Source organism: Trematomus bernacchii, unplaced genomic scaffold (genome assembly GCF_902827165.1).
Source record: "Trematomus bernacchii unplaced genomic scaffold, fTreBer1.1, whole genome shotgun sequence".
NCBI lineage: Eukaryota > Metazoa > Chordata > Actinopteri > Perciformes > Nototheniidae > Trematomus > Trematomus bernacchii.
The window spans coordinates 19,268,136-19,291,531 of record NW_022987648.1 but is presented as its reverse complement, the minus strand read 5'-3'; the positions used below and the strand labels follow the sequence as shown (position 1 = coordinate 19,291,531).

Here is a 23,396-nt window from a genome sequence, read left to right as displayed (position 1 = left end):
TTGCACATCTTGCCAATGGCTGAAGAGCTTTACTGAAACTCTGAGGAGGCTGATGCTTTTTATCTGCAAGAAAAAAGAATGTTGTTGTTCAGTTTAGAGCTGGTATTCTTCCTCTGGCTTTTGAAGTTGGCAGATATTCAATATATCAGGGAAAGAAAAAACAGATTGTAGGGTTGTGATTTGGTTGAAGTGGAAAGTGAGGCCCATTTTCTTTTGAATTGTACACACATATTGATCATATTGAGTGTCTATGTTGTATGAAATGGCTTCAACAGAAACCCTGTTTAATATTCTGACGTACGGATGATCAAAACCTGGAAAAGTTTATTTAAAAAAACAACACCTATTCTTTATTTATGTCTTGTAAGTCCCTTATGGTTGCAGGGCACACGCTTCTTTCATTTGTTATAAAGTTAACTTCATCTATTATACAAAACCAGTGTTGAGAGATTGTCAATGTCCTCCGGGCTCTTTATTAGTTCCAACAAAGTAAAACAAATGTTTATGTGCTTGTCCCTTTTCTGCTCAAGGTAAAAGCTACGGGAACGATGTTGACTGGATGGACTCATACGGGGAGGAACAGCGGCTGTGGCAACGCATGATTGAAAAGCCAGAAGTCCCTCATGAGTGTACTCTGATGCTTCGATCCAGCATGCGAAGTTGCAACACATGAGCCGGATCTAAGCACAGACGAGGATAAAAGAGAATGAATGAGGGGGGAAGAGGTGATGTGAAGGCGGGACGAGAGATCTGGAGAAGTGGAACGGTCCAGAGTAAAAGCCCAGGACTGAGAGCAACAGAGATCATTCCTCTTCCTACTTCCTTCCTCCCGAGATGCCCTGTTCAGCCAGTCATGCCTTACACACTCATCCACATGAAGCCCCCTGCCCTCAAAAGCATCTAGTATTGACCAAGCACTGCTGTTTACTGCTGTATATGAAGAAAAAAAATCATGTGTTGTATGTAACTTACTGTACCTAGCCGAATAAGCACATGTGTGATTCCAGATGTGTCCGTCCTTGTCTCTGCGATTCATGAACCCGAGTCATTTCTGCATGCAGTTACAGCTGACGGGAACCATTTTGTAAGGCGTTACACAGATCAATAATGTAGAGACTTAGACATTCCCTTTTTTACGCCACAGAGCTCATCCTGGTCTGAAGCACATTATGAAGCTGCTTATAAACAGTTGTGTACAGAGGTGAAAAGTGACTATTTCATGTTCAACTGTATTATTATTATTACTGAGGAAAGTACAAAAGTAGCAATTAAGAGAACTTCTACATCTCTCCTACATCACAGTAGTCCTCCATCCATCTTTTATTTATATGCGTTCTCTCTTAATCGTTTTATGAAAATTAAGCAACATGGAGTATCCCTCTACAGGCACTGGTATTATTATACTTGAGGTAAAGATATATCTACTAATTTTAAAATAAACTAGGACTGAAAATGACTGTGTTACTTGATCAATAATTTATAAAAAATATTTGTTGAAAATAGTTTTTAAAGTTGCTGGAGCTGTGGGCGACTTCAAACTTCAAAAGCTTGTCGTCTCAATTTACAATGAATTGAAACAACTGAGCTATGCGACGTCTCTGGGGCTCTGCCTTCCACCCTCCTGTGATCAAGCATTTGTAGCCACGCTAGATACTCTATGGATAGCAGCACTGTGGCACGGCACCTTTGATTGGTCCAACACTTTCGTCCATATTTTATATTTATCAAGGGAAATATCTCAACATCTACTAAAATAGAATTGGTGCAAAGTTTTGTACAGACATTCATGTTTTCCAAGTCTGTGTACATTAAAGACTTTCGTGAACCTGACGGTGAACACTACGACTACGAAACATCAGCATGGTAGCATAGTTTCTGTTAGAATGTTAGCATGCTGATGTTAGCATTAGCTCAAAGCTTCCTTTATGGATAGCTTTACTGAGCTGCTGGCATGCCTGTGGACTTCTAGTCTTGTTGATTGATGACTGAATTCAAAGCAAAACAATGTTGAGTACCTGTAATTAGTTACTTTACACCTCTGGTTGTCAGAAGAGGAAATATCTAGACAAATTCCACAATTTAGATTAGTATTGATGTACATTTGTAACACTGCATCAGTGTGATAATGGAAACTGCATGGTCTTAGATAAAACAGGTAGAAGAACAAAATAAGATAATGTAAAGCACTGATAATCGCATCATTTTAGAGAAAGTGTGATTTTAAGAGCAGTACCCCTGAGACAGAGGCTGCGTGTTGCAGAGTGAGTCAGCGCTGAGGCGGCTGTCTTCTTCTCAGGGGGAACCTCATAATGAGTCAGTCACCTTGTCCTGTTGCTCGGGGCTCTGCCTCCCACCCTCCTGTGATGAATCACCAAATACACAAAAACGATTCTCAAGTTAAACCCTGTGCAACCATCTCATGTGGAATGCCAATGTTGTCTCGCTTGTCCTTGGCCAACCATTTGCTCTGAACTCCTGGAGCACAACAGTGAGACACTGCACAATTATAGTAATAATACATGGTGTTCACTGTACAACATACTATAGATGAGAGGCTTGTGCAATACCTGACTACTGAAAAAACTCAATGTACAGCATGTACTATCTCTGTTGTGTCCGGTTTCCAAGCAACAAACTCACTGTATTCATACCTATTTTGTCCCAAATATGTTCAATATTTTGAAATAAACGCATCTTTCCATAGATTTACTGTTTGCCTTTTTTGTTTGAGAATATACTAAATATAAAACTATTTTTATGGTTGATTAGGTTAAATTAAAAGGTGAAAATTATACTTATAGGGAATATGCTGAATCACTTTTTATTGATAGCCAAGAAAGAAATGGCCAACATCTCAAACGAAAATCAGCCTCGCGCTTAGTCTAAACACTTTTAGAGGTGGGCTGATTTTGGTGACCTTTGAACATTGCCAGGTTAGCCTTTATGCTAAGCTAACTACTGGCTTAATTTATATTTGAGCCTTACAGCTTTATAGATCTGAATGAACAGATTAATAAGTTCATCTGAACTCTTGGCAACAAAGCAAACAAGAGTACTTCCTAAAGTGTTGATCTGTTAAACAACAACAATTAAACTTGACTCTGGTAATGCTTTCAAGATGTTTGAACAAACATAAGGTGGAAATAATATTTATTTAGTTTTCTGAAGACATTTTTGTTTTATTTAGACAAAACTTACTTGCTTTAATCTTCTTTTCTTTCATTTCTCTCTTGAATCCTCAGGCGATTATGCCTGTCTCTCGCACTCACACACTGACACACAGAATACAACATCCTCGCTGATAGACATATTTAATCTGTGTCTTGTAGATTCAGACGTAGACGTACAGCGTACTAACAGCACCATCACTGTCCTGTACATAAAACACACACAGTATTCCAAAGAGTGTACATCGTTATTAAAAAAGATGTGAGACATAAATATTAGACAGGTGAAGAGTTTCCAAGTTCATACAGTAAAAATACTTTTTTTGTACAAAATAGTAAAACATATGGCTTTTGAAAATATTAAAAAATAATAATAAAACATACAGATAGACAAGACACAGGAATCAATATGATTGTAATGTACTGTATGACCCCTTCCATTAAGTAAACCTCAATAATGCTTCAGAACAGATCACACACACACACACCCTCACACACCTTCTGCGAACAGGCCTGAATGAGTACAGGTAGGAGTGTGTGACTGCTGTTACGGAGGAGGGGAAGGATCAAATATGGCTGACGGTCCGTTGATGTGTTTTATGATTGACAGTTCTGGCCCGCTTCCTGCTGTAGCACCATCTCATCCTTGCGGAGGGGGAAGGTGTCAATGGTGGTGAATAATTCAGCCGCCGTGATCGGGAACGGGTAGCGCTGCTTATCCATGCCCTGCTTGTCGACCAGAACCATTTGGAAAGACCTTTGAGGAATCTGGAGCTGTAACCTAGGAAACGGCACATAATTTCAGTGAGCAGCAAAGTAAAAGAAACTCAGTATGTTCGCTCAAGTGTTATACTTTACTAGTGAGAACCACAAATCACTAAGTATGTTTTTCGTTGCAGATTTAACTAGCCAACAGTATATAAGGGAGTTCAAATGAGCACAACCATAAACATTTAAAGCAGTCAAATTCAACATGTGTACATTATAGCAGCAGTAATATTAATCCAAAAACAAATAGGAAAAAAATGACAGGGTATATTTTTTAGCAGAATTTGTACCTTGACCTAGTTTAAGTATATGTTTCTGGAAATATTTACACAATTTTACTTAAGGTTATGAATGCTGGACTTTAACTTGTAGTGGAGTACTTTCAAAGTGTTGTACTACTTAAAAAAAGATCTGAATACTAAGAGACAAGGACGAGGACATTCATGACTGGTCCTTGGCTCTCAGCACTCAGATGAATGTTATGAATTTGTGTGTGTGTGTGGTTGTGTGTGTGTACCTGATCTGCAGGGACAATGCCGGAGTGAGCAGTCTGTGCCGAATTCGGCCAATCTGAGCAGGGTAAATCCCAACCAGCTCAATCACTGTGACGTGCCTCAGGTCCAGTCCACACTGAGCATGCTGAGGACAGAAAAAAGAAACTGATCAATACGTTTGGCGTTTCGAAGCTCTGTTATTGATTTCTATGCAGACAAAAAACCTGAGCACAGTTTATTTCATGGAGGATATAAAACAAATGTGAACCAAAGTGGGCATAGAGAACACCAGGGCTGTAACAATCGATTACTTGCATGATCAATTAAAGACAACCTGCAGTCAAAAGTGAGTTTTACTTTTTCACTTTCACTGTGCAGAATGATGTGTGTGCAGAGTTTAAAACTAAGGATGCTTACACATTTATCTGCCTAGGGGGAGAAAGTTTCTCTCAACTCACCTTAAAACTGAGTTCAAGATGTTGATGGCTCACTCTGCAGCCTACACAACTGTGATGTGGAAACTTAAATCCTCTGAATGGAGATCTTAGTAAAGTTGGAGGCATATTTTGTCGAGCAGTTAAACTTTTTTTAAAGAAATATTTGCTAATTCAAACATTCTGGATTTTATAATCAGGTTAAAGCAGTACATGTAACAGTTACAGGTAATCTAACTAATAACACGATTTAACATTTCGAGTTCCAAAAGTTTGAGGTGACGTCTGAGAAAAGGTCCGGTTTGGTCCAGCAACACTCCAAAATCAAACAATATTACAGTACTATGAAATAAAATAGATAACGGCAGAAAATCCTCACTCCATGAACGAATTTTGGCAAACAAATGATGCTATGAAACACACAGACAACTCACAACCTGATCACTGAGGTTGCTCACAAACTTTTAACGTGTTGTCTCAGATGAGAAGCGAAAGCTTTAAAAGGTCAGGTGTTTAAAGACAGCTCCAACTTAACGGCATTTGGCGATCCGTGGAAACATCCATCACCAGAATAAACCTTTTCAAAGCTGTTGTCAGTACAATTTATTCATCGTGTTGACATTTTGTGGACAACAAACCCTGTCACCCTATTGCCTTATTTGTTTGCCTCACTGCTTTGTCCCACTTGGGCAGCAAAGCGAGGGAGAAACACAGTCACACTGCGGTCCTGTGTGTGAGCAGCAGTGGAGACACGAATCACTGCAGCAGGACCTTACATCAACTCTTCTCTACGATCCTGCCCCCCCTCATACAGCTCATGTTCCCAGAGTCGTGCCTCACCTGTAAGTTAGTCATCTGGAAGCGGTAATTGTGATTGGCAGCCGTTGGCGCCGAAATAATGAGGAGCCGTCGTTTCTCATAGAACTGATCCAGCAGTGCAGCAGCTGTACGCACTCCCACGTTTATGTTCATGGCTGTGATGACATTGAATGTACAATTAAGTGATGTGTTGAGATATGACACACAGTGCAATCATACGAGATTAAATACAACTCAATATCACACTGAGGTAAGGCGTAATTTGATTCTTTAGGGCTGTTGAGCAAAGGCACAATGGAAGTGTATTCAACTGTGAACTGAACCTGTAACATTGAGTATACATTACTGATGGTTTGCTGCAGCAGTCTCTCCAAACTGCTACTAGTTCATGTCTCATAGATACAGACATTCAATAGAGTGGTGTCTAGTATTGATTTTTCTAATCGATAGAGGGCACAGGGGGCCCAATTTTCTCCTCCACTGAGCTTCACCCATATTACCAGTTTAGCACAGGTAGGCCAACTTTACACAGGACTGTGGTGTTTATTGCCACTCGAAAGCACAAATTAAAAATAAATGAGCCAGAGCTTTGAGAATGAGATGTGGAAAATGTTGCCAGAATGGACCAAAACAAAACCCAATCAGAGCCTATGTTCTGTGGCTGAATACCAGTCCTGAGATAACCAAATAATAAAAAATTATCACCACATTCAATTTTCCAATGGTAGAACTTTTCATTTATATGAACAGATTTGGCCTTTATCACAGAACTGGATGAATAATATATAGAAAATATCCATTTCCTTGATGGAAATACTTGAGTAGTCTTCCAAAGGAACCTGTGTGGGGAACATCCTGCAAACTTCTCGCATATTGTTTGGTCATGTCGAAAGTTTATAATCCTATGATGATGTTATGGAGATATCTTAAAGAATGAATCCCAAGGCTGTAGTGCTAGGAGTATCCTTGAAGATTGAAGACATCAATACGGCAAGGATGCAGCTTCCACAAGGGCATAGAGAGAGCAGGTTAAGTAAGTGTAGGACTTAAACTACAAACAATAACATTTGGGAAAATGATATCCACTAATGAAAAATAATGACTTAATGTAAGTCTGTAAAACCAAGTGAAAAATAATTGCCAATGTTAAGAGATAATACTTTTTAAAATTACAAATCTAGTATCTCTGTATGTTATTATATATACTTTTAATACATTTGAATGATTTGTCTTCTTTTTTGTTTTATTTTATTTCTGCAGCTGCATTCTTAGGTATTTTTTTGTAAATTGCTGAGCATAAAAAACAACTAAACAACAATGGATAAATTAAAGATTGTTAATGTAAGTATGTATGCGTTACCTGTACAGGTGGTGTCCAAGCCGGACCAGGTGAAGCCGTACTGACACACTCTGGCCACGCTGCCCTGCAGATCGTAGCCTCCGGTGCATTTGAACTCACAAGTGGCCCCGTAGTTGTCTCCGTCACTGTCACACTTCATATAACCGTTGTCCGGGGCAAACAGCGGGCTGCAGCGGCGCACTGAACAGAAAAAGAGCCCCATTAGATTCCAGGCAGCGAGGTCACATTCAAACAAATAAAAAAAGACAGAGGAAGATTGGCCTTCTGTATATTCTCCATGTATATTGCACTATTGCCTGTAGGTTACAACAGCATCTCATTTGTTACAACAGTCTCTATTTTGACATTATTCAAGGTCTTACTTCTTAGTATTAACCGATAAGATAAAATGCTCCTTAAAAATGCAGCTTGACACTCATTATCAGAACCCTTTGATTAATTCACCTCGCACTCTGACAGTGAAACGACAGGATCCTTTGTTCCCTGCACGGTCAAACACAGTGTAGGACATCTTATGGAGCCCCTCCGGGAAGTCTGATTTTGGAACTTTCCCTTTCAGGATAACACTGAAAAATAAAGGCTCTCTTTTAATCTTTCACTGTGATCTCAGTGTTAAGAGTGGCATATTAACAGACAAGGGAGAAACAGCTTAAAAGAGAGGTGGAGAGGAGACTGACTCTGTGAGGATGCCGTCTGCAGTGTCTACACCCTCGGGTGTGTCCCAGCTCACCCTCGCTGTCAGTTTTCCTGGCTCTGCCCACTTATCCTTCACAGTAGGACACTTAATCTTTGGAGAATCCATATCTACAGAGAGAGAGAGAAGGAAAACGTAAGTAAAATGTAAACAAAAGTCAACATTTGAATGTAAACTAATGCTTAAATGTGGACTCTATCCCTGTAATCTGAAATTTTGCAGCTAACATTAGAGCAGATGAAAGCACTGTTTAATCCATTCATGTATTGTTGGTTCTGAAAGAGACTAACGTCCCTCCTGTGGCACAATTTTCCAACAAAAACTCCTGAGATTTCCTTGTTCAATAGCATTAAAAGTCCTATGATTAGAGGCCCCACCAGTTTCCACTATTTAAAGAAGTGATGTAGCCTAGTACATGTTCAAAACAAAAACAAAGTAAAGTCAATAATTACTCCTAGGAGACTCAATGTCACTTCACAAAGCTTTAAGGGCTGCAAGATGTGAAAAACATTTATCATTTCATGGTGACGAGAGACAAATCCCTGTGTGTCTGTGTACATGTCTAGAGGCTTGTATTTTTCCAAACATCAATCATATAACCTTGTATTATGAGGAATACTCTGTAGTCTGCAGCTAACATTATGCCTCCAGCAGGTAATCCCCTGTAACATGTGTTTTTGCAGCTCAGTACTCTGCAGCCTCTAGTCCTCAGTGGGAGATGAATCCATGCACAAAAGAACAACACACAGTCTTACCAACACAGGTGGAGACGTCAGCGCTCCACACCTTGTTGTACTGGCAGGTTGCCGTCTTGTAGCCCTTCAGACTGAATCCAGGGGAGCAGATGAACTCGCAGCGAGAGTTGAAGTAGGATCCGTCCGAACACTTGTACCCGCCGTTAGCCGGCATGCTCAGCTTGGGGCAGCGGATCTCTGTCAGAGGAAATCTCAGTGTAGTTAAAGGGTTTGCTTTGAGCATAGGGATGATTTGCTTTGCTTATTTTGCTTCAGGTACATACAATACATTTGGGCTGATGAAAGTGGTCCAACTTTGTCTTCCATTAAAATTCATAAATCAACCATTCACTGGTTGTCTTCCTTATTTCAAAACTAAAATGACTAGGAGAACCCTTTAGCTTGAAAATAGAAAACCAGTTGTAATAGACATAATAAAGAGTGTAGTCTTAGTAATCTTAAATCAATATCCTAAATTAAAAAACAGGGAATAAAGGGTCAGTATTCCTTGAACAAGGTGCTTGCAGGATGTAATGAATACATTTGGCGGTATGTTGATGTATGCTGGTAAATTTGTCTTTGACATAGAGCTGTTGAATGTGTTGCGTGTAAATGTTTAAAGCTTTTATTGTTCTGTGTGTACCTGCCAAGAATTTCAGATGGAAACTAGCTGCAGATGGATAATAGCTAAATCTGGCATGAAATGTATTTTTTTAGTATGTTTTTAATCCATGGTCTTTGTTTTGGGGATTGGGGGATGACAATCTGACAACTCTTATTATCTTACCCCAAGTGTGTCCATTAGGCACGGCTTTCTGACTTTTTTCAAGTACAACCCTGCTAACAGTAAAGTGGAAGTCATTTTCCATGGAGTGGTTTCCCGTGGGGTAATTACTGTTTTCAAAGAGGCTTGAACACCCTGCCATGTATAGGCATCACGTGGAATAAATTGACCCATGTAAGTGTTTCAAAATGTTATGTTTTTTAACATTAATTAATTTGAGAGTTCCTGAACTTCAACTACACTAGGCCAATAAAGTAACGATAAAGACAGTTATATTAAGTCCAACGGTGAAGAAAAAGTCAGGACATGCTATTTTTGCTGCGGTGTAAACTTGTTCAAAAATGTAAGAATTGACTTTACTTTACATGAGGCAAAACCTGTATGTGCTGCATGAGACGTGTGTGTGTTCAGTTCTTACCTCGGCAGGCGTAGTTAGAGGACCAGTGTTTGTTGGCCATACACACCACCTCTGAGTTCTGGGACTCGTATCCCTGCTTGCAGCGGATTTTACAGCGAGTCCCCATCACGTTCCTGTAGTGTTCTCCTCTGGGCGCGCGACAGCTCACGTCTCCATGTTTCAACTTAATGGGCGCACACCACGGTGTCCCTGAAAGCAGAGGAAAGATAGCTGCTCTGACCTTTCCTTTGCTGCAAGTACAGTATATGTTTTTTATGGTACAGCCTTGGAGTGAGAGAGTATAAGTATTCAATGATAAGCACTTACCTGAGGACTATTAAAGATTAGACCTTTCTATATAAGTGTTAAAATGTGAAACCCTCCCATCCTCTGAGTTCAGACTGATACGGAGGATTTCTTGTTACCTTATCTGCTACTCTCCATAGTCCAACAGTGTCTCATGAAGATAGACGATATTCTTACTTGTAAAAAATCCAGATAATGATGGGAAGAGAGCACTTAAGTTTAACAGTGAGTGTGATAGAGTGAGATTACGGTGTGTGTTAAAAGTACTGTTCTTTATTGCTCAAAGATATTTGTTCCATCCCTAGATTAGGTCTGTCCAAAACATGGGGACTGGTAATATTGTTGTATCTGTAGAGTTTATTTGAAGCTACCCTGCAGCAGCCGGTCAGTTTAGCACAAGGACTGTAAACAGGCTGCAGTAACAAGCTTGGCGCTGTTCGTAAAGGTAACAAAATTCACCTACCAGCTAAAATATGACTGGTTAAAAAAAAGTTTTATGAGCATTTCTGATCTCCTCTTACATTATGACCCATCCAGAACTTTCAGGTCTTCTGGGACGGGACTTCTGTCCGCGGAGTCAAAACTACACATGGAGAAGCGGCGTTTTTTAAAAGCTCTATATATGTGGAACAAACTAGCAGAAAACAGCAGGTCCGCCGCAAATGTCACTACTCTCTATAAACGAATCCAGGCAAGACCTTTCTTTTTACCACTGCTTACTGCTTTTAAGCATTTTAAAATGTAAATAAACTTGCCTTGCCTTTAGAGTTGAATTGTGTTACCTTTGGACAGAGCCAGGCTAGTTGTTTCCCTCAATCTTCAGTCATGTTAAGCTAAGCTAACACGTATGGTTATGAGATATTCTATGATATTGGTATCTATTTTCTCATCAATTTATAATCAAGAAAGTGTTTTTTTCTCCAAAATTATAAACTAATACTTTAATAAGATAACTGCGTTTCAGTTTTACTTTTCTCCTCCTCCCATCTCTACAAAGCGTGTGTATAAATTCCTTGTTTCATGCCAAGTTTGAGGGGCCGCATGGTTCTTATTCCAATACAGTGAAATCCAAATCTGCAGTTTATTTCATGCTGGCTCAGGACAAACATTCTGTAGACCGACACACACATGCCCACAGTTGGAGAGAACAGTTTAGGCTAATTTCCAGTTGGACAAAAATTGAGTAGCCTATCCATTACACAGCAAACCTCCCCTTGCTGCCTCTCTCTCTCTCTGTGTCGGCCAAGTCTCCACAACCAAGGAGTACGAGAAAATAAAATGTGAGCTTTTACACAAGGGTTGTTTGGTTTGGCCTGGACGATAATGTTCCGTGTCTAACTGACCCCGAATATAAACTGGAAGCTGCTTTGACGTAACAAAACTGGCTGCACTTCCTGGAGTTGATTATGCCTCTTAAAAGACACAATCAAATAAAAGTTTTAATTCTAATTTGTTTTTGTATTCTCTAGATATATGTGAAAATAGTGCATAATCAAAATACATCCCTTCTGAATCCACTCCTATCTGATTTGGGGAAACCATATACAAACTTTTTGCTATAGTGGGATTTACTAGCAGCTAGTAGGGGAATTTAAAAGGTCACAGGTGTTTCTTGACATTTTCTCCATCTATTTATTTCTCTTCTGACCTTCGGTTTCTGATCTTTCAAAGCTGTCGAGGGAGGTTTGGGTGAAAACTACGAGTGTTTACCAATCTGAAGGATTTTATTTTAATTGTTTTGTAAAGGACCATCGCCGATATAGTCAGTTTTACTCTGAAATAACTCACATTAGATAATGATGCTCTCACTGCTGTTTTATTCTGACTATTGACTAGAGGAACTTGGTTAACTCTGGTTAACTCTGTTAACTCTGATAAGCAGTCTCTGAATAGATATGGAGTCACGTTTCAGAATACATGTACTGTATGTATTGACAGTGTCAAACTGAGCATGTGTTCACCTTTATATCTACGAGAAAGCCAGTCCTCGTCGTCTCCATGGGCGTATTGTCCTGACCCTGGGGAAGAAAGAAAGGAAGAAAAGCAACTAGCACAGCAAAAAGAGCTGCATCCAAGATGTTAGGCAATGTTTGAAAGCACTGTCCTGGACTGACCTTGATCACCAATAACATGTTGCCTAACTTTTCATCTGAACCAGACTCAGTGGGGGATCTGGATCTTTTGGACTGACTACATGCACATGAATAAATCACAAAAGATCAATCCTTTCCAACTGGTTTGGAAAAAAGGAATCTGTTCAAAACAAAGATTCATTCTGCTCAATCCAGTATGCCGTTTTTGCTTTGTTCTTTATTCGTTTGGTTTTGAAACCTTTCTTCCAAATCAACGCCATGCATAGATAATACTTACCATTGTAAGAATGCACAGAGCATTCAGACTGAGGGAATATATATTTCAACAATAAAACAGAAGCATCCAAGGAGAACTGAAATATGTCTCCGTGGGGGCTGAGAGGAGGGCACAGCGATATTGGTAAAAGACATACGTGAGAGGAATTGTGATGAGCAAGGGGGATTATTTTTAGGAAAGCAGGAATAAGGGAGGGGTTCAGGAGGCAGTAAAAACAAAAATGAAAGAGGACACAGGTGAGGAAGGGGTTAATGTAGGGGGAAGGGTGTTCAACCTTGGCCCTGGGATGTTATGAACCCCGGTGTGAATGTGTCCTCTGTTCAGGATCCACAAGGGAAGAGTGTTCAAGCCTCCTTCAGCTTCATGTATCAGCCGCATGTTGGCCATTGAACCCGATACTGTGAAGAGTCCCTACATTCCTCATCATGGCTTTTCTGTCAGTTTAATTAAAGCTGTCTGGACCAAAATGCCGCAAGTTGTCTAATACACACACACACACACACATAAAAAAGTTCTGAGGTTTTTAGCAGTCAGATCACACCGCATGAATTGTACCGAGCAAACCCACATACTGAGTGAGTCAGATTTAGCTGCCTATTGGGAAAACTTCAGTGTCTGCTTCCTAATGGGGAGAGGGAGGGAGGCAGCGAAAGGTTTGGAAAACTAATTACAGGTGTGTGTGTGTGTGTGTGTGTGTGTGTGTGTGTGTGTGTGTGCGTGTGCGTGTGCGTGTGTGTGTGTGTGTCTCCCTTTCAAAGTGAGCATTAGTTAAAGCCAAATGCAGCAGAAAATGGATCAGTTCTGTAACAACTCGCAGCCATTCCAAGCAAACAAAACACAGGAATTTACACCATGAGAGACAGCAGTTCCTTGTTTGTGATCGGCTGGCAAGTGTTACCAAAAATGTGACTTACTTCTTACATTTTTCAGACAGAAGTTATAATGCTTAAGATTTGGACACATTTAATGTATTTAGGGGCGAAGTCATGTATCGTAATAACAATTTAACTTAACCAGACTGTAAAACTTGATAGACTCCTGTCAACAGCTACAATAAACACAAAACAAGTACAATTTATATAGTCAGAGAAACAGCCCCCTGCTATAGAATAGTAACAAACTTGCAGACACCTTTATGTAGTAAGAGGAGAATGATAAGATGTTTTCTCCGGTAGGATATATTATCTATAATGTCCATTAAGAACTGCTAGTCTGTCCTGTTATTTAATTTCAGTTCACTCAAATCCAGTACTTGAATGCATAGAGTGAAGTCCTAATCCTAAAGCAGGAGCATTAGATCTGATATAAAAAACATCAGGTTTGATATGAAATCCATGATGAATGATAATCCCCCTTCAAGCAGAGGAGCCTGTAATCAATACCACTCTAACCGGGTAAGAAACGGCCCCAAACTACATTATACATATCTTAAAATAATAACATTGTACATCATTGTGCCACACCAGCCTCCATGGGCACATCCAGGCCAACTATTAACAGCAGTTTAGAGTTATTTCACTCCTGAACAGGAAACATGTGAACAATAACAAGCAAGACAGAACTAAAGACTTATCCACTTTTCCTTGACACATCCTTAATGTGTTTGTCTGCATTTTGTAAAAAGAGCTGCTGTTACTTTCTTGCCAACAGGTGACGCAGGTTGGACTGAATATCCGGGCCTGAAACTGCATTTCAGCTTTGCATCTCAATTTAGATTAAATTGGCTCGGTCTGGTTTGGCCTTTGTTCGTAAAAGCACTCCAGTTTCAAACAAACCGAAGAAAAGAAAATATGATATGAGACTCGTCTGAAGGCTGAAGTGGGATCGGCAGTGATTTCATATTCCTGCTCACCTACTTCAAATGAGATCTTAGCGAGAAAGATGTCAAAATGTTAATAGTGCAGAAAGCGTTGAAGGCTTTGAAGCAGACAAACCTCTGGGAGTGAATGAACCTTTAAATTACAGAGCGTGATATTCCAATTAGTCTTTCTCTGCAGGCCTGTAATATAAACTGTCATTATATGGATGCTCATCTTCTCTTGAAGTATAGCTAAAGGCAATCGGAGCAGAAGAGAGCAAACAATAAATGTAATTTCTTTATCGCTCAATTCAACACAGCAGTATAACAGGGTTATGTAACTCCTTTTAGTGCACTAATGATTTCTGTCCAATTAAATCTGTGAACCAACATTTCTGCTGCTGGTTCTTTAATCACATCATCAATTTCTGACCCTGAGGTTCAAACTGATGCTGTTTTTAACTCCAATAACACTTTACAATGAGGGACCGCAGTTGCTAGTTATAGTGATGAACCCATAGCTCACCACTCTACTGGATCGAACTGTATTTATTATTGCATCTAGGTTGTTAGCAGAGTTAATTTGAAATTATGAATCTATAAAAGTGTTCAGTTTTCAGATTAGAAACTCATTATGGTGGTGATTTGTGAATATGGCATTTATCTGTCTGCACTGAAAGCTGCACTTTTAAATCGATGGATTAAATGACTATGTTTTAAGTGAAAGGGATCGCTCATGAAGATGAATCGACTGTAAATGATGGTCTTGTCTTTTAGCTCAATGCCCACACACTCTCGCACCAGCGTCATTTCCAAAATAAGGCAGCTCTTTTCAGCTAAAAGGTCTGTGGTGGAACGGTGTAGCATTTAGCAGCTACAAATGTTCCCTCAGGAGTTGGGGGATACTAAACACAGAGCTCAAAGGAGGATGAATATTGGACTTAAATTCATCACACCCCAGATACATATGTTGCTGTATGTGTGATTGATGTTAAAAAGGCACTGTTTGATAACTGTTCGCCATATAAACTTCATATACTGTGACAATGTGTTCATGTTGTGTTCTCATCTTCTTTCACTCACACCAATTACCAGTTTAAAGTAAAACAAGCTTTTACTTTACTGTAAATGTGATTTATTCCGTAATTTAAAAAGGGCAAAAGTAATGTTGTCCAGTTCCACATGCGGGACATTTTAATAGGCTGAGCTGTAGTTTTCAATCAAGACAAACACATATTAGAGTGCACTGTAGTCCTCGATATAATAAAAAATAAAGTGTTTTTGAATGCACTTCAGAGCGGTAAATACCCACTTTGCTTTTCATTGATTTACAGTTAATTTCTGATTCGTTTTATTTGTTTTTTCTTTGTGACTATTAAGGATTTACGTTGTTGTGAAGTGTTTCTCATCTCCTGGCAGAGACACAACTGAACACTTACAGTGACTGTTCTCCAGAGTGATGGTGCCTGCTGGCATTTCCTCAAGGGGCTCCCTGTGTGTGGAGGATTTATCTGCCCCTAACTCACATCAGCACAAGAATCCTCATGGAAAATGTGATCAGGCTTTCAAGTGTAGAGGAAGATTAAGTGTAAGAAGCAAAGTAGAACTCAGGCAAAAGATTTCCATTGTTAAAAGAGAACCCAAAAGTAGTTATTCTTGTGCACTGCCACCCAGTTTTCAAGGCATGCTGAACAAGTCATTTGGGTAATTGACCACTAGAACAAACAAACACACCACTGTAAAATAAACTCCTCATAAACACACTCACACTAACCCTAACATAAGTACAGACCAGATCAGAGTCCTTACTGTCAGCTACAGGCAGTTTTTAGTGTGTAAGTGTAAATCTGCTCTGCAGCATGTGTTCATGTTTCAGCCTGCATGATGATCATACAGCAGTGAGACACTCTCAAACCATCTACAGGCACATCACCACTGTGACTACACACTCACGCACGCGTTATTCAAATAATATGATGGAAAACAAAACAAAAACAGGAAATTCTCACATTACAAAAATGGATACCAGATTGGGTTTGATCTGCATATGATTAATCAACGTATCCTTGATGCTCCACTTAAGTGTGTGCGTGTGTGCGTGTGTTTGTGTCAGTGATTATGTGTTTACTCAACACCAGAACAGAAACTTATCAGTAACCAGAGGTGGGAGAAGTACTCAAATCGTGTACTTGGGTAAAAGTATAATTACCAGAGTGTAGGAATACTCTGTTATAAGTAAAAGTCCTGCTTTCAAAATGTGACTCAATTAAAACTACAAAATTATTATCATCAAAATATAGTTAAAGTACCAAAAGTAAAAGTACTCATTATGCAGATTGGGCAATTTCAGAATAATATATATATTATATGTTTGATTATAATAATTGATGCATTAAAGTGTTATCAAAGCTGGTAAAGGTGCAGCTAGTTGTAATGACTTTGTATACTGCAGGGTACCATGTTAATTTACTCCAGGTGGAACTAACGTCTAATTTAAGTGTTGATTATATTTTACATCATTCATACAAATCTGTAAAGTAACTAAATGTATTAAATGAATGTGTGGTACTTTTAGTACACCATTTACCCTTGAATTGTAGTAAAGCAGAAGTACAAAGTAGCATAATATGGAACTACTCAAGTAAAGTACAAACATCTCAAAATTGTACTTAAGTACAGTACTTGAGTATGTACTTAGTTACTTCCCACCTCTGTCAGTAACATACTTTAAACACTTTCAAGATGTGGTTCTCTTTGGTAGAAGATTAAATCAAAGAGGCGATGAATAGGTTGCTCTTGTGAAAGTATACGTAAAGGGCAAGATTGACATAGCACTTACACTACAGTTGCAGGGCTTTCATTAGCAGCCTGCCACAGGCACAGACTGAGCTCTGTGCACAGAAACGTCCCCCAGATGCACACTGCACTCCCCCCGCTGTCCTCCCCCTCCACGTAAACACAACCGCAGTTCACCAAAAAACAGCTGTAGGATAAGAAGCCTCACATGCATGCGTGTCATAAAAACAATACCAACACAACAAGTTTAATGTCAAATAAGTGAGATATAATACTTTTCCACCAGACAATCTAATACAAAAACGGTTTGACACACCAGCAGTGTTAATACTGTCCAGGGGGTGAATGAGGGTCTTTGTCGGTTCCTTACCTTCATACCCGGAGCAGAGGCAGAGCTGCACGAACAGGAGCACCAGCGGCCACATGTCCATGTCGAGGAGCGGGAGTCTTCAGGATGTGAGGAGGGAGAGCAGGAAGACTTCCAGCGCATTCCTGCCTCCCAAAGGCCCGCCTCTCGCTCCAGAAACAAGGGAGGATTCTCCAAACAGTCAGGCCAGGATAACGGCATGAGGCGGGCCAGAGAGGCTGTGCCAGCCCCTGTGGGTAAACTGTGACATCCACCCGAGTATCACCGCAAGAGAAAATCATGCAAATCACCCCAGTTTTCATTTGTAAACCCTCTCAGGCTACTCAGCAGTAGACACCATTTAGGCCACAGCTACTAGTTACATAAGGAGCCTACAATTTGAGGTGCTTAGTTGGGCTACTTCTCGGTTGTGGAAGAAGAAAGCTACTCAGATCCCTCATTTAAGTAAAAATAGAAACACCATGTTCACTTAATTTAAAATGTTTAAACAGTAAGGAAGTTTAATCAGGAAAATGCACTAAAAGTAGCCTATCAATAGTGAAATCAGGGTTTATCATTATGGAGAATAGCTTATGTGTTGTATTATTTAATTATATATTATTTTGTTTTTCTTCATAACAAATGTATAAGAACATTTAATTGTACAGTTTGGCAATGTGGAGCCAACTTAGATACTCCAACAAGTGTAGCCCAGTGTTGTTAAAAGTACAATATGTATTAGTAATGTTTATTAGGCTAAATAACAGAATGGAAATACTTAAGTGCAAGTATGTCACAAGTATGTAGTGTACTTAATTGCTTTAGTTACACTGCTTCGATACACTCCGTTTATTTACAGTACTTTACTGCAGCATCTGCACAAAGTGTTTATAAGATACTGCAATGTTGTAAATTAAACTAGGGGTGACCAGACTGAGGGCCCGAGGCCTCGATGTCTCAAGATAAATACATTTAAGAGTCATGAAGTAATTAGCTGCATAGAAGAAAATCATAAAATGAATATTACTTACAAAAAGGGCTATTTTCTAAGGGGTCATGTAGTTTAACTGGTACTGTTTCTTAATCAAGAGGAAATCAAATCAACGTTTCACCAGGATGTGATTTTGGTATAAAAATAATTGTTTCTGTTATTCATATTTTGAACAACTACGTATTGTACATGAACAACATGAAAACACACAGTACATGGTGCATCCTGCAGCTACCAGTAAACAGTGTTTTGGATCTCAGAGTTGGATCCCTGTCGTTTCCTTCCTACGCTATTCAAATGAAATGTTTTGAAGTTACCATAATGAAATCAATCCTGTCTTGACTGATAATAATCAGGTAGACTGCTATTCTGTTAATAATAGCATAATAACAGGGGGCGATGAAAGCTGATGTTAGGTTGTTGACCCTGAGCAGAGTGCGAGGGGGCGAGTCCACACATGAAGTGCTCTTAGACTGACGGGAACAGGAAGGGAAGGCGTGTTGTGTGTGGTGATAAAGTGACTGCGAGAGGATCTCCTGAGCTGTAATTATACAGAGGAGGCTCAGCCAACAATTAGACCTTAATCAGGGGTCAGGTGAAGAAACAGTGACTCCATCTTTGCTCACCTGGATCTGGAGGACACTTTGATGTGGTGTTACGGTCGATAATCTCAGACTACGATTGTCTCTGGCTTTTGTTTTCTTTGACTATTGTTTACACAACCACACTTGCACTTATCTGGTGTTTTCTTGGAATATATTTTTGAATTCTTTTAAGGTTTCAGCATTTAAAAACTTTGATTTCTACCCAAGGACACTGTGCTTTGTCATTATAAATGTAGCCTTTAGTGTGGTTTGATATTGATCACAAATATTGTTAAAAACGGTCCATTGTGAGGCCATTACTGAGAGAAAGAGCAATGCCAACTTTCTTCTACAAAACACAAGGATTCACTCGGTTACTGCGGATATCATGTACGTGGGCATTGTAGTTTAGTTCTAGTAACATGCAACACATGCTGCCGTCGATACTCACTCCTAAACTGTGGTAAAAAGGAAAAAGGCAATCTATTTTGGCCACATGTGAAAAGATAAATGAATATCGCAGACAGCGTCAGTAAGTGATGAAGTAATAAGAGACAGACTGATGCATTGTGGGTTTCTGTCTTTTAATGGGATGCGTTGACAACAGAAGGAACACATTAGCTGTTGGAGTCGCACTCACATGATGAGCTCGATGCTGAGGCAGCTCACCTCTTCTCCCCTGCAGCGCTCGTCTTCCTCTTCCTCGGTGCTGGTTTGGGAGTTTCTATCTGTTTGTCTTTCCTGTCAGGAGACGACTTCAGTTTGCTCTTTGTTGTTGATGCTTTGACTTGTTCCTCCTCTTCCTCCTCTTCTTCCTCCTCTTCCTCCTCGCTAGCAGGAATTTCACGACGTTTGACATTAGAAGCCTTTCCTTTTCCCTCACTCTCCTCCTCTTCCTCACTTTCTTTGTCATCCTCTTCCTCCTCCTCTTCTTCATCCTCTGTAACCTCCCCCTTACTCTCTTCTTCCTCACCTTCCTCCTCCTCTTCTTCATCCTCTGTAACCTCCCCCTTATTCTCTTCTTCCTCCTCTTCACCCTCTTCTTCCTCATCCCCCTTACTCTCTTCTTCCTCCTCTTCACCCTCCTGCTGTCCTCATCCCCTTACTCTCTTCCTCCTCCTCCTCTTCACCCTCTTCTTCCTCATCCCCCTTACTCTCTTCTTCCTCCTCTTCACCCTCTTCTTCCTCATCCCCCTTACTCTCTTCTTCCTCCTCTTCACGCTCTTCTTCCTCATCCCCCTTACTCTCTTCTTCCTCCTCACCCTCTTCTTCCTCATCCTCCTTACTCTCTTCTCCCTCCTCTTCACCCTCTTCTTCCTCATCCTCGCCCTGTTCTTCATCCTCTGTAACCTCCTCCTTACTCTGTTCTTCCTCTTCACCCTCTTCTTCTTCCTCCTTACTCTCTTCACCCTCCTCTTCCTCATCCACTGTAACCTCCCCCTTACTCTCTTCTTCCTCACCTTCACCCTCCTCTTCCTCATCCTCTGTAACCTCCCCCTTACTCTCTTCTTCACCCTCTTCTTCTTCCTCCTCCTTACTCTCTTCTTCCTCATCCTCGCCCTGTTCTTCATCCTCTGTAACCTCCCCCTTACTCTCTTCTTCTTCACCCTCTTCTTCTTCCTCCTTACTCTTTTCACCCTCTTCTTCCTCATCCACTGTAACCTCCCCCTTACTCTCTTCTTCTTCATCCTCCTCCTCCTCTTCCTCCTTACTCTGTTCTTCCTCCTCTTCTTCATCCTCTGTAACCTCCTCGTCTCCATCATTCTTTTCATCTTGATCTTCCTCATCTTCCTCTTCCTCCTGAACACTGGCATCATCCTGATTCTCACTTTCGCTCAAATCTTTTTGATCCTCAGTTTCTCCCTCCTCCTCTTCGTCAACCTGGTTTTCGTCTTCTTCCGAGACAGATGCTGAAGTGTCCTCGCTGCTCTCCCTGCTTCCTGACTCTTCACCACTTTCATCTTCTTCATCCTCACTCACCTCACTTTCTTCTTCATGGTCTTCCTCCTCACTGTCACTTCCTTCCTCCTCTGATGCCACACTTTCCTCAAACTCACTCCCTTCTCCACCTGCTTCCTCACTGCTTTCCTCCTCCTCCTCCTCCTCAGCTTCGTTGACCTCACTTTTCTCACTTCCTTCTTCCTCCTCCTCCTCTTCAGCTTCTTTGACCTCACTTTTCTCACTTCCTTCTTCCTCTTCCTCGATGCTGGAGGCTGTTTCCTCCTCACCATCTTCCTCTGCAGTTTCATTATCTTCCTCTTCCTCATCCTCAACAGAAACACTCTCACTTTGTTTACTTCCCTCCTCCTCTGCTTCTTTGTTCTCCACATCACTTCCACTCTCCTTATCTTTCCCTTCATCCTCACCTACACCGCCTTCTCTCACGTGATCCTTGTAGGTTTCCTCATCTTCTTCATGTCCTTGCTGGAAAGCTTTTGCACCAATGTTCACCCCCTCCTGTTGTGACTGAGATGCATCGTTGCTTTCTTCATCCTGAACTTCTTCCTTTGAGCTTTCTTCTTGTGGATTTGAAGAAGAATGTGACAATGTTGTGGAAAAGGAAGGTTGCATAACGGCGCTCTGCTTTGTGAATTGCTTGACTCGGCTGGGTGTTTTGGGGGGTGTAGAGTCAGACTGGAAACCCTGTTCTCTTGTCCCCGCCTCACTAAGGACCCCCATAGCTGCACCTGCTATTCCAACAGCAGGAAGAAGAGAGGCTGCGGTACTGATGATTTCCCCCCACTTTGGCTTTTCTTCAGCGAGGCTCTGAGTGTCCTCTCTGTGGGATCCAGCAGCAAGCAGATCTCTATCAGCAGGTTCAGGGCCCTGCAGGGATTTGGCTCCACCGACGGAAACTACCTCTGTTCTCCGAGTGCTTGGTGAGGAAATAGGGTTACTTAGCACTTCAGCAGGTGTGTCCTGCTGTGATAACAGCGGGCTGGATGCTTCAGTCTGCTTACTTCTGGGCTTTGCCTTCTTATTACCTTCAGAGTCAGCTTCTCCTTTAACTCTGTCGTCATCTTCTTCTGCTCTTGGTTTTATTTGAGTTTCTTTTGCCATCTTTTTGTCTTTTACTTGAGCACTGTCACCTTCAGGTGTCTTCTGCTTACCTGCAGTTGTACTATTCATCTTTTGAGCTTTGTTTAACTCATCTTTCACAACTTTTCCTTTGCCTTTAACGGGCGTACTTCCTGCACTTTTATTTTGTATTTTCCCTGGTAGTGATTTTACACCAGGTCCTTTGTTTTGACCTTTTCCAAGGGCGGATTTAACCTTGAGCGAATCTCTTGATGGAGTTGTTTTTAATCGTCGTGTCTCCTGTTGCATCTCGTCTTCAAAAGGTCTCACCTTAGTGGTTTCTCTCTGAATTTCTTCATGTTTTTCTACGGATGACAAACATTCACTTTGGACAGATATGCTCGTGATGTCCTTTCCCTCTGTTACATGAAACACTTCTTCTTTCATATCCTCTTTGTTTATTATACTTTCTTTCCCATTTCTATTTTCTCTGTCGTCTGCCTTCCCTTCAGCCGTTCTCTGCGGGGCTTCAGTGAGTGTCTTTCGGACAGATTGTGGAGTTTTTGGACTCGGTGATGATAGTTTTTTCGATTTAAAATGGGAAGATTGATTTTGAGCTTCATGACTTTTTATTTGAATGGTCTGCTTTGTAATGTTCTCTTTGCCTTTAGATGAGACCTTTTTGGGTATGTTTTTTAGACTCCTTGGTGGAGTCACTTCTGCTGAAGCCTTAGGAGAATCTTGTTCTGCCTCCCCATTGAACTGTTTGGCAAACAACTCTGCCTCTTCCGTAGTTCCTATAGGAGGCCTGCCTTTCTTCTTGTCCTATAATAAATCATAGAGAGAGGGATTCAGTCAGATGTGAAAATAAAAATAAAGCTGACATTAAAGGTCATATGACTGAAAATACTGTGTTATAAAAATGGAACGTTTTAGAAGTGCAGCAGCAGACCTGCAATCAACGTGTCTGCATGTGTAGTTTTGGCATTTTATGTTTTGTGTCTTTTACTGCCAAAAGCATGTCCGCTCTAGTTTGAGGAAGCAGTTTCTTGTTCAAATACAGACTTCAGTACCTCAAGCCGAAAAGACTATAAGCATTTGTTTGGAGACTATGTTACAGTATTTGTGGATGTCATTTGTTAAAATCTTCTGAAATAATTACCAATATAAATCAGCATTTTTGTTAAAGCACAAGGAACATTATGGGTTTTCTTTGCAGAATAGTCATAATGGGAACACATTATGTCGATGACTCATCAATAAATCTGTCACTAGGTGTAAAAACATATGTGGTAGGAGGTAAAGGAAACCATGGTGATGGTTGAGAGAAGATGAGAGGAATCCTTATTTTTCCAAAGGAACTACATAAAAACAGACGGTGTTTTTTCTGGGGTCAGTCGGGTGTGATGTACAAATGTTCATGTATTCAACTTCATAGCAGACTTTAAAATGCCTGTTCAATAACTTGTGGCGTATACTTTACTTTAGAGATAGTCATATTATACTCGCTTCACTTCAGATTTTTGACACACAATT

The 23,396-nt window shown here is 40.5% G+C and overlaps 3 protein-coding genes across 6 annotated transcripts in view; 1 reads left to right on the top strand and 2 right to left on the bottom strand.

The window, feature by feature from the left end:
- The window catches only part of sytl5 (synaptotagmin-like 5), a 36,743-nt gene extending 34,034 nt beyond the window's left edge, over positions 1-2,709 (top strand). For all 4 annotated transcript variants that reach the window (XM_034134428.1, XM_034134429.1, XM_034134425.1 and 1 more), the window contains one exon: positions 531-2,709. In XM_034134428.1, the coding sequence (XP_033990319.1) occupies positions 531-673 (143 nt within the window). In that variant the 3' untranslated portion in view covers positions 674-2,709. The remainder of the gene's footprint in view (positions 1-530) is intronic.
- Positions 2,710-3,294: 585 nt separating this feature from the next.
- srpx (sushi-repeat containing protein X-linked) lies at positions 3,295-17,498 on the bottom strand. The gene is made up of 10 exons (XM_034134586.1): positions 17,292-17,498; positions 11,919-11,975; positions 9,673-9,861; positions 8,492-8,668; positions 7,720-7,846; positions 7,487-7,608; positions 7,043-7,222; positions 5,704-5,837; positions 4,453-4,574; positions 3,295-3,948 (listed from the first exon to the last, which is right to left on the bottom strand). The coding sequence occupies exons 1-10, from the start codon at positions 17,350-17,352 to the stop codon at positions 3,765-3,767; spliced, it is 1,353 nt and encodes a 450-aa protein (XP_033990477.1). The 5' UTR covers positions 17,353-17,498; the 3' UTR covers positions 3,295-3,764.
- Positions 17,499-19,919: 2,421 nt separating this feature from the next.
- On the bottom strand, positions 19,920-21,902 carry LOC117485637 (spore wall protein 2-like). Its single transcript, XM_034134242.1, has 2 exons — positions 20,150-21,902; positions 19,920-20,107 (listed from the first exon to the last, which is right to left on the bottom strand). Exons 1-2 carry the CDS (start codon positions 21,900-21,902, stop codon positions 19,920-19,922), a joined length of 1,941 nt encoding a protein of 646 aa, XP_033990133.1.
- Positions 21,903-23,396: the final 1,494 nt, after the last annotated feature.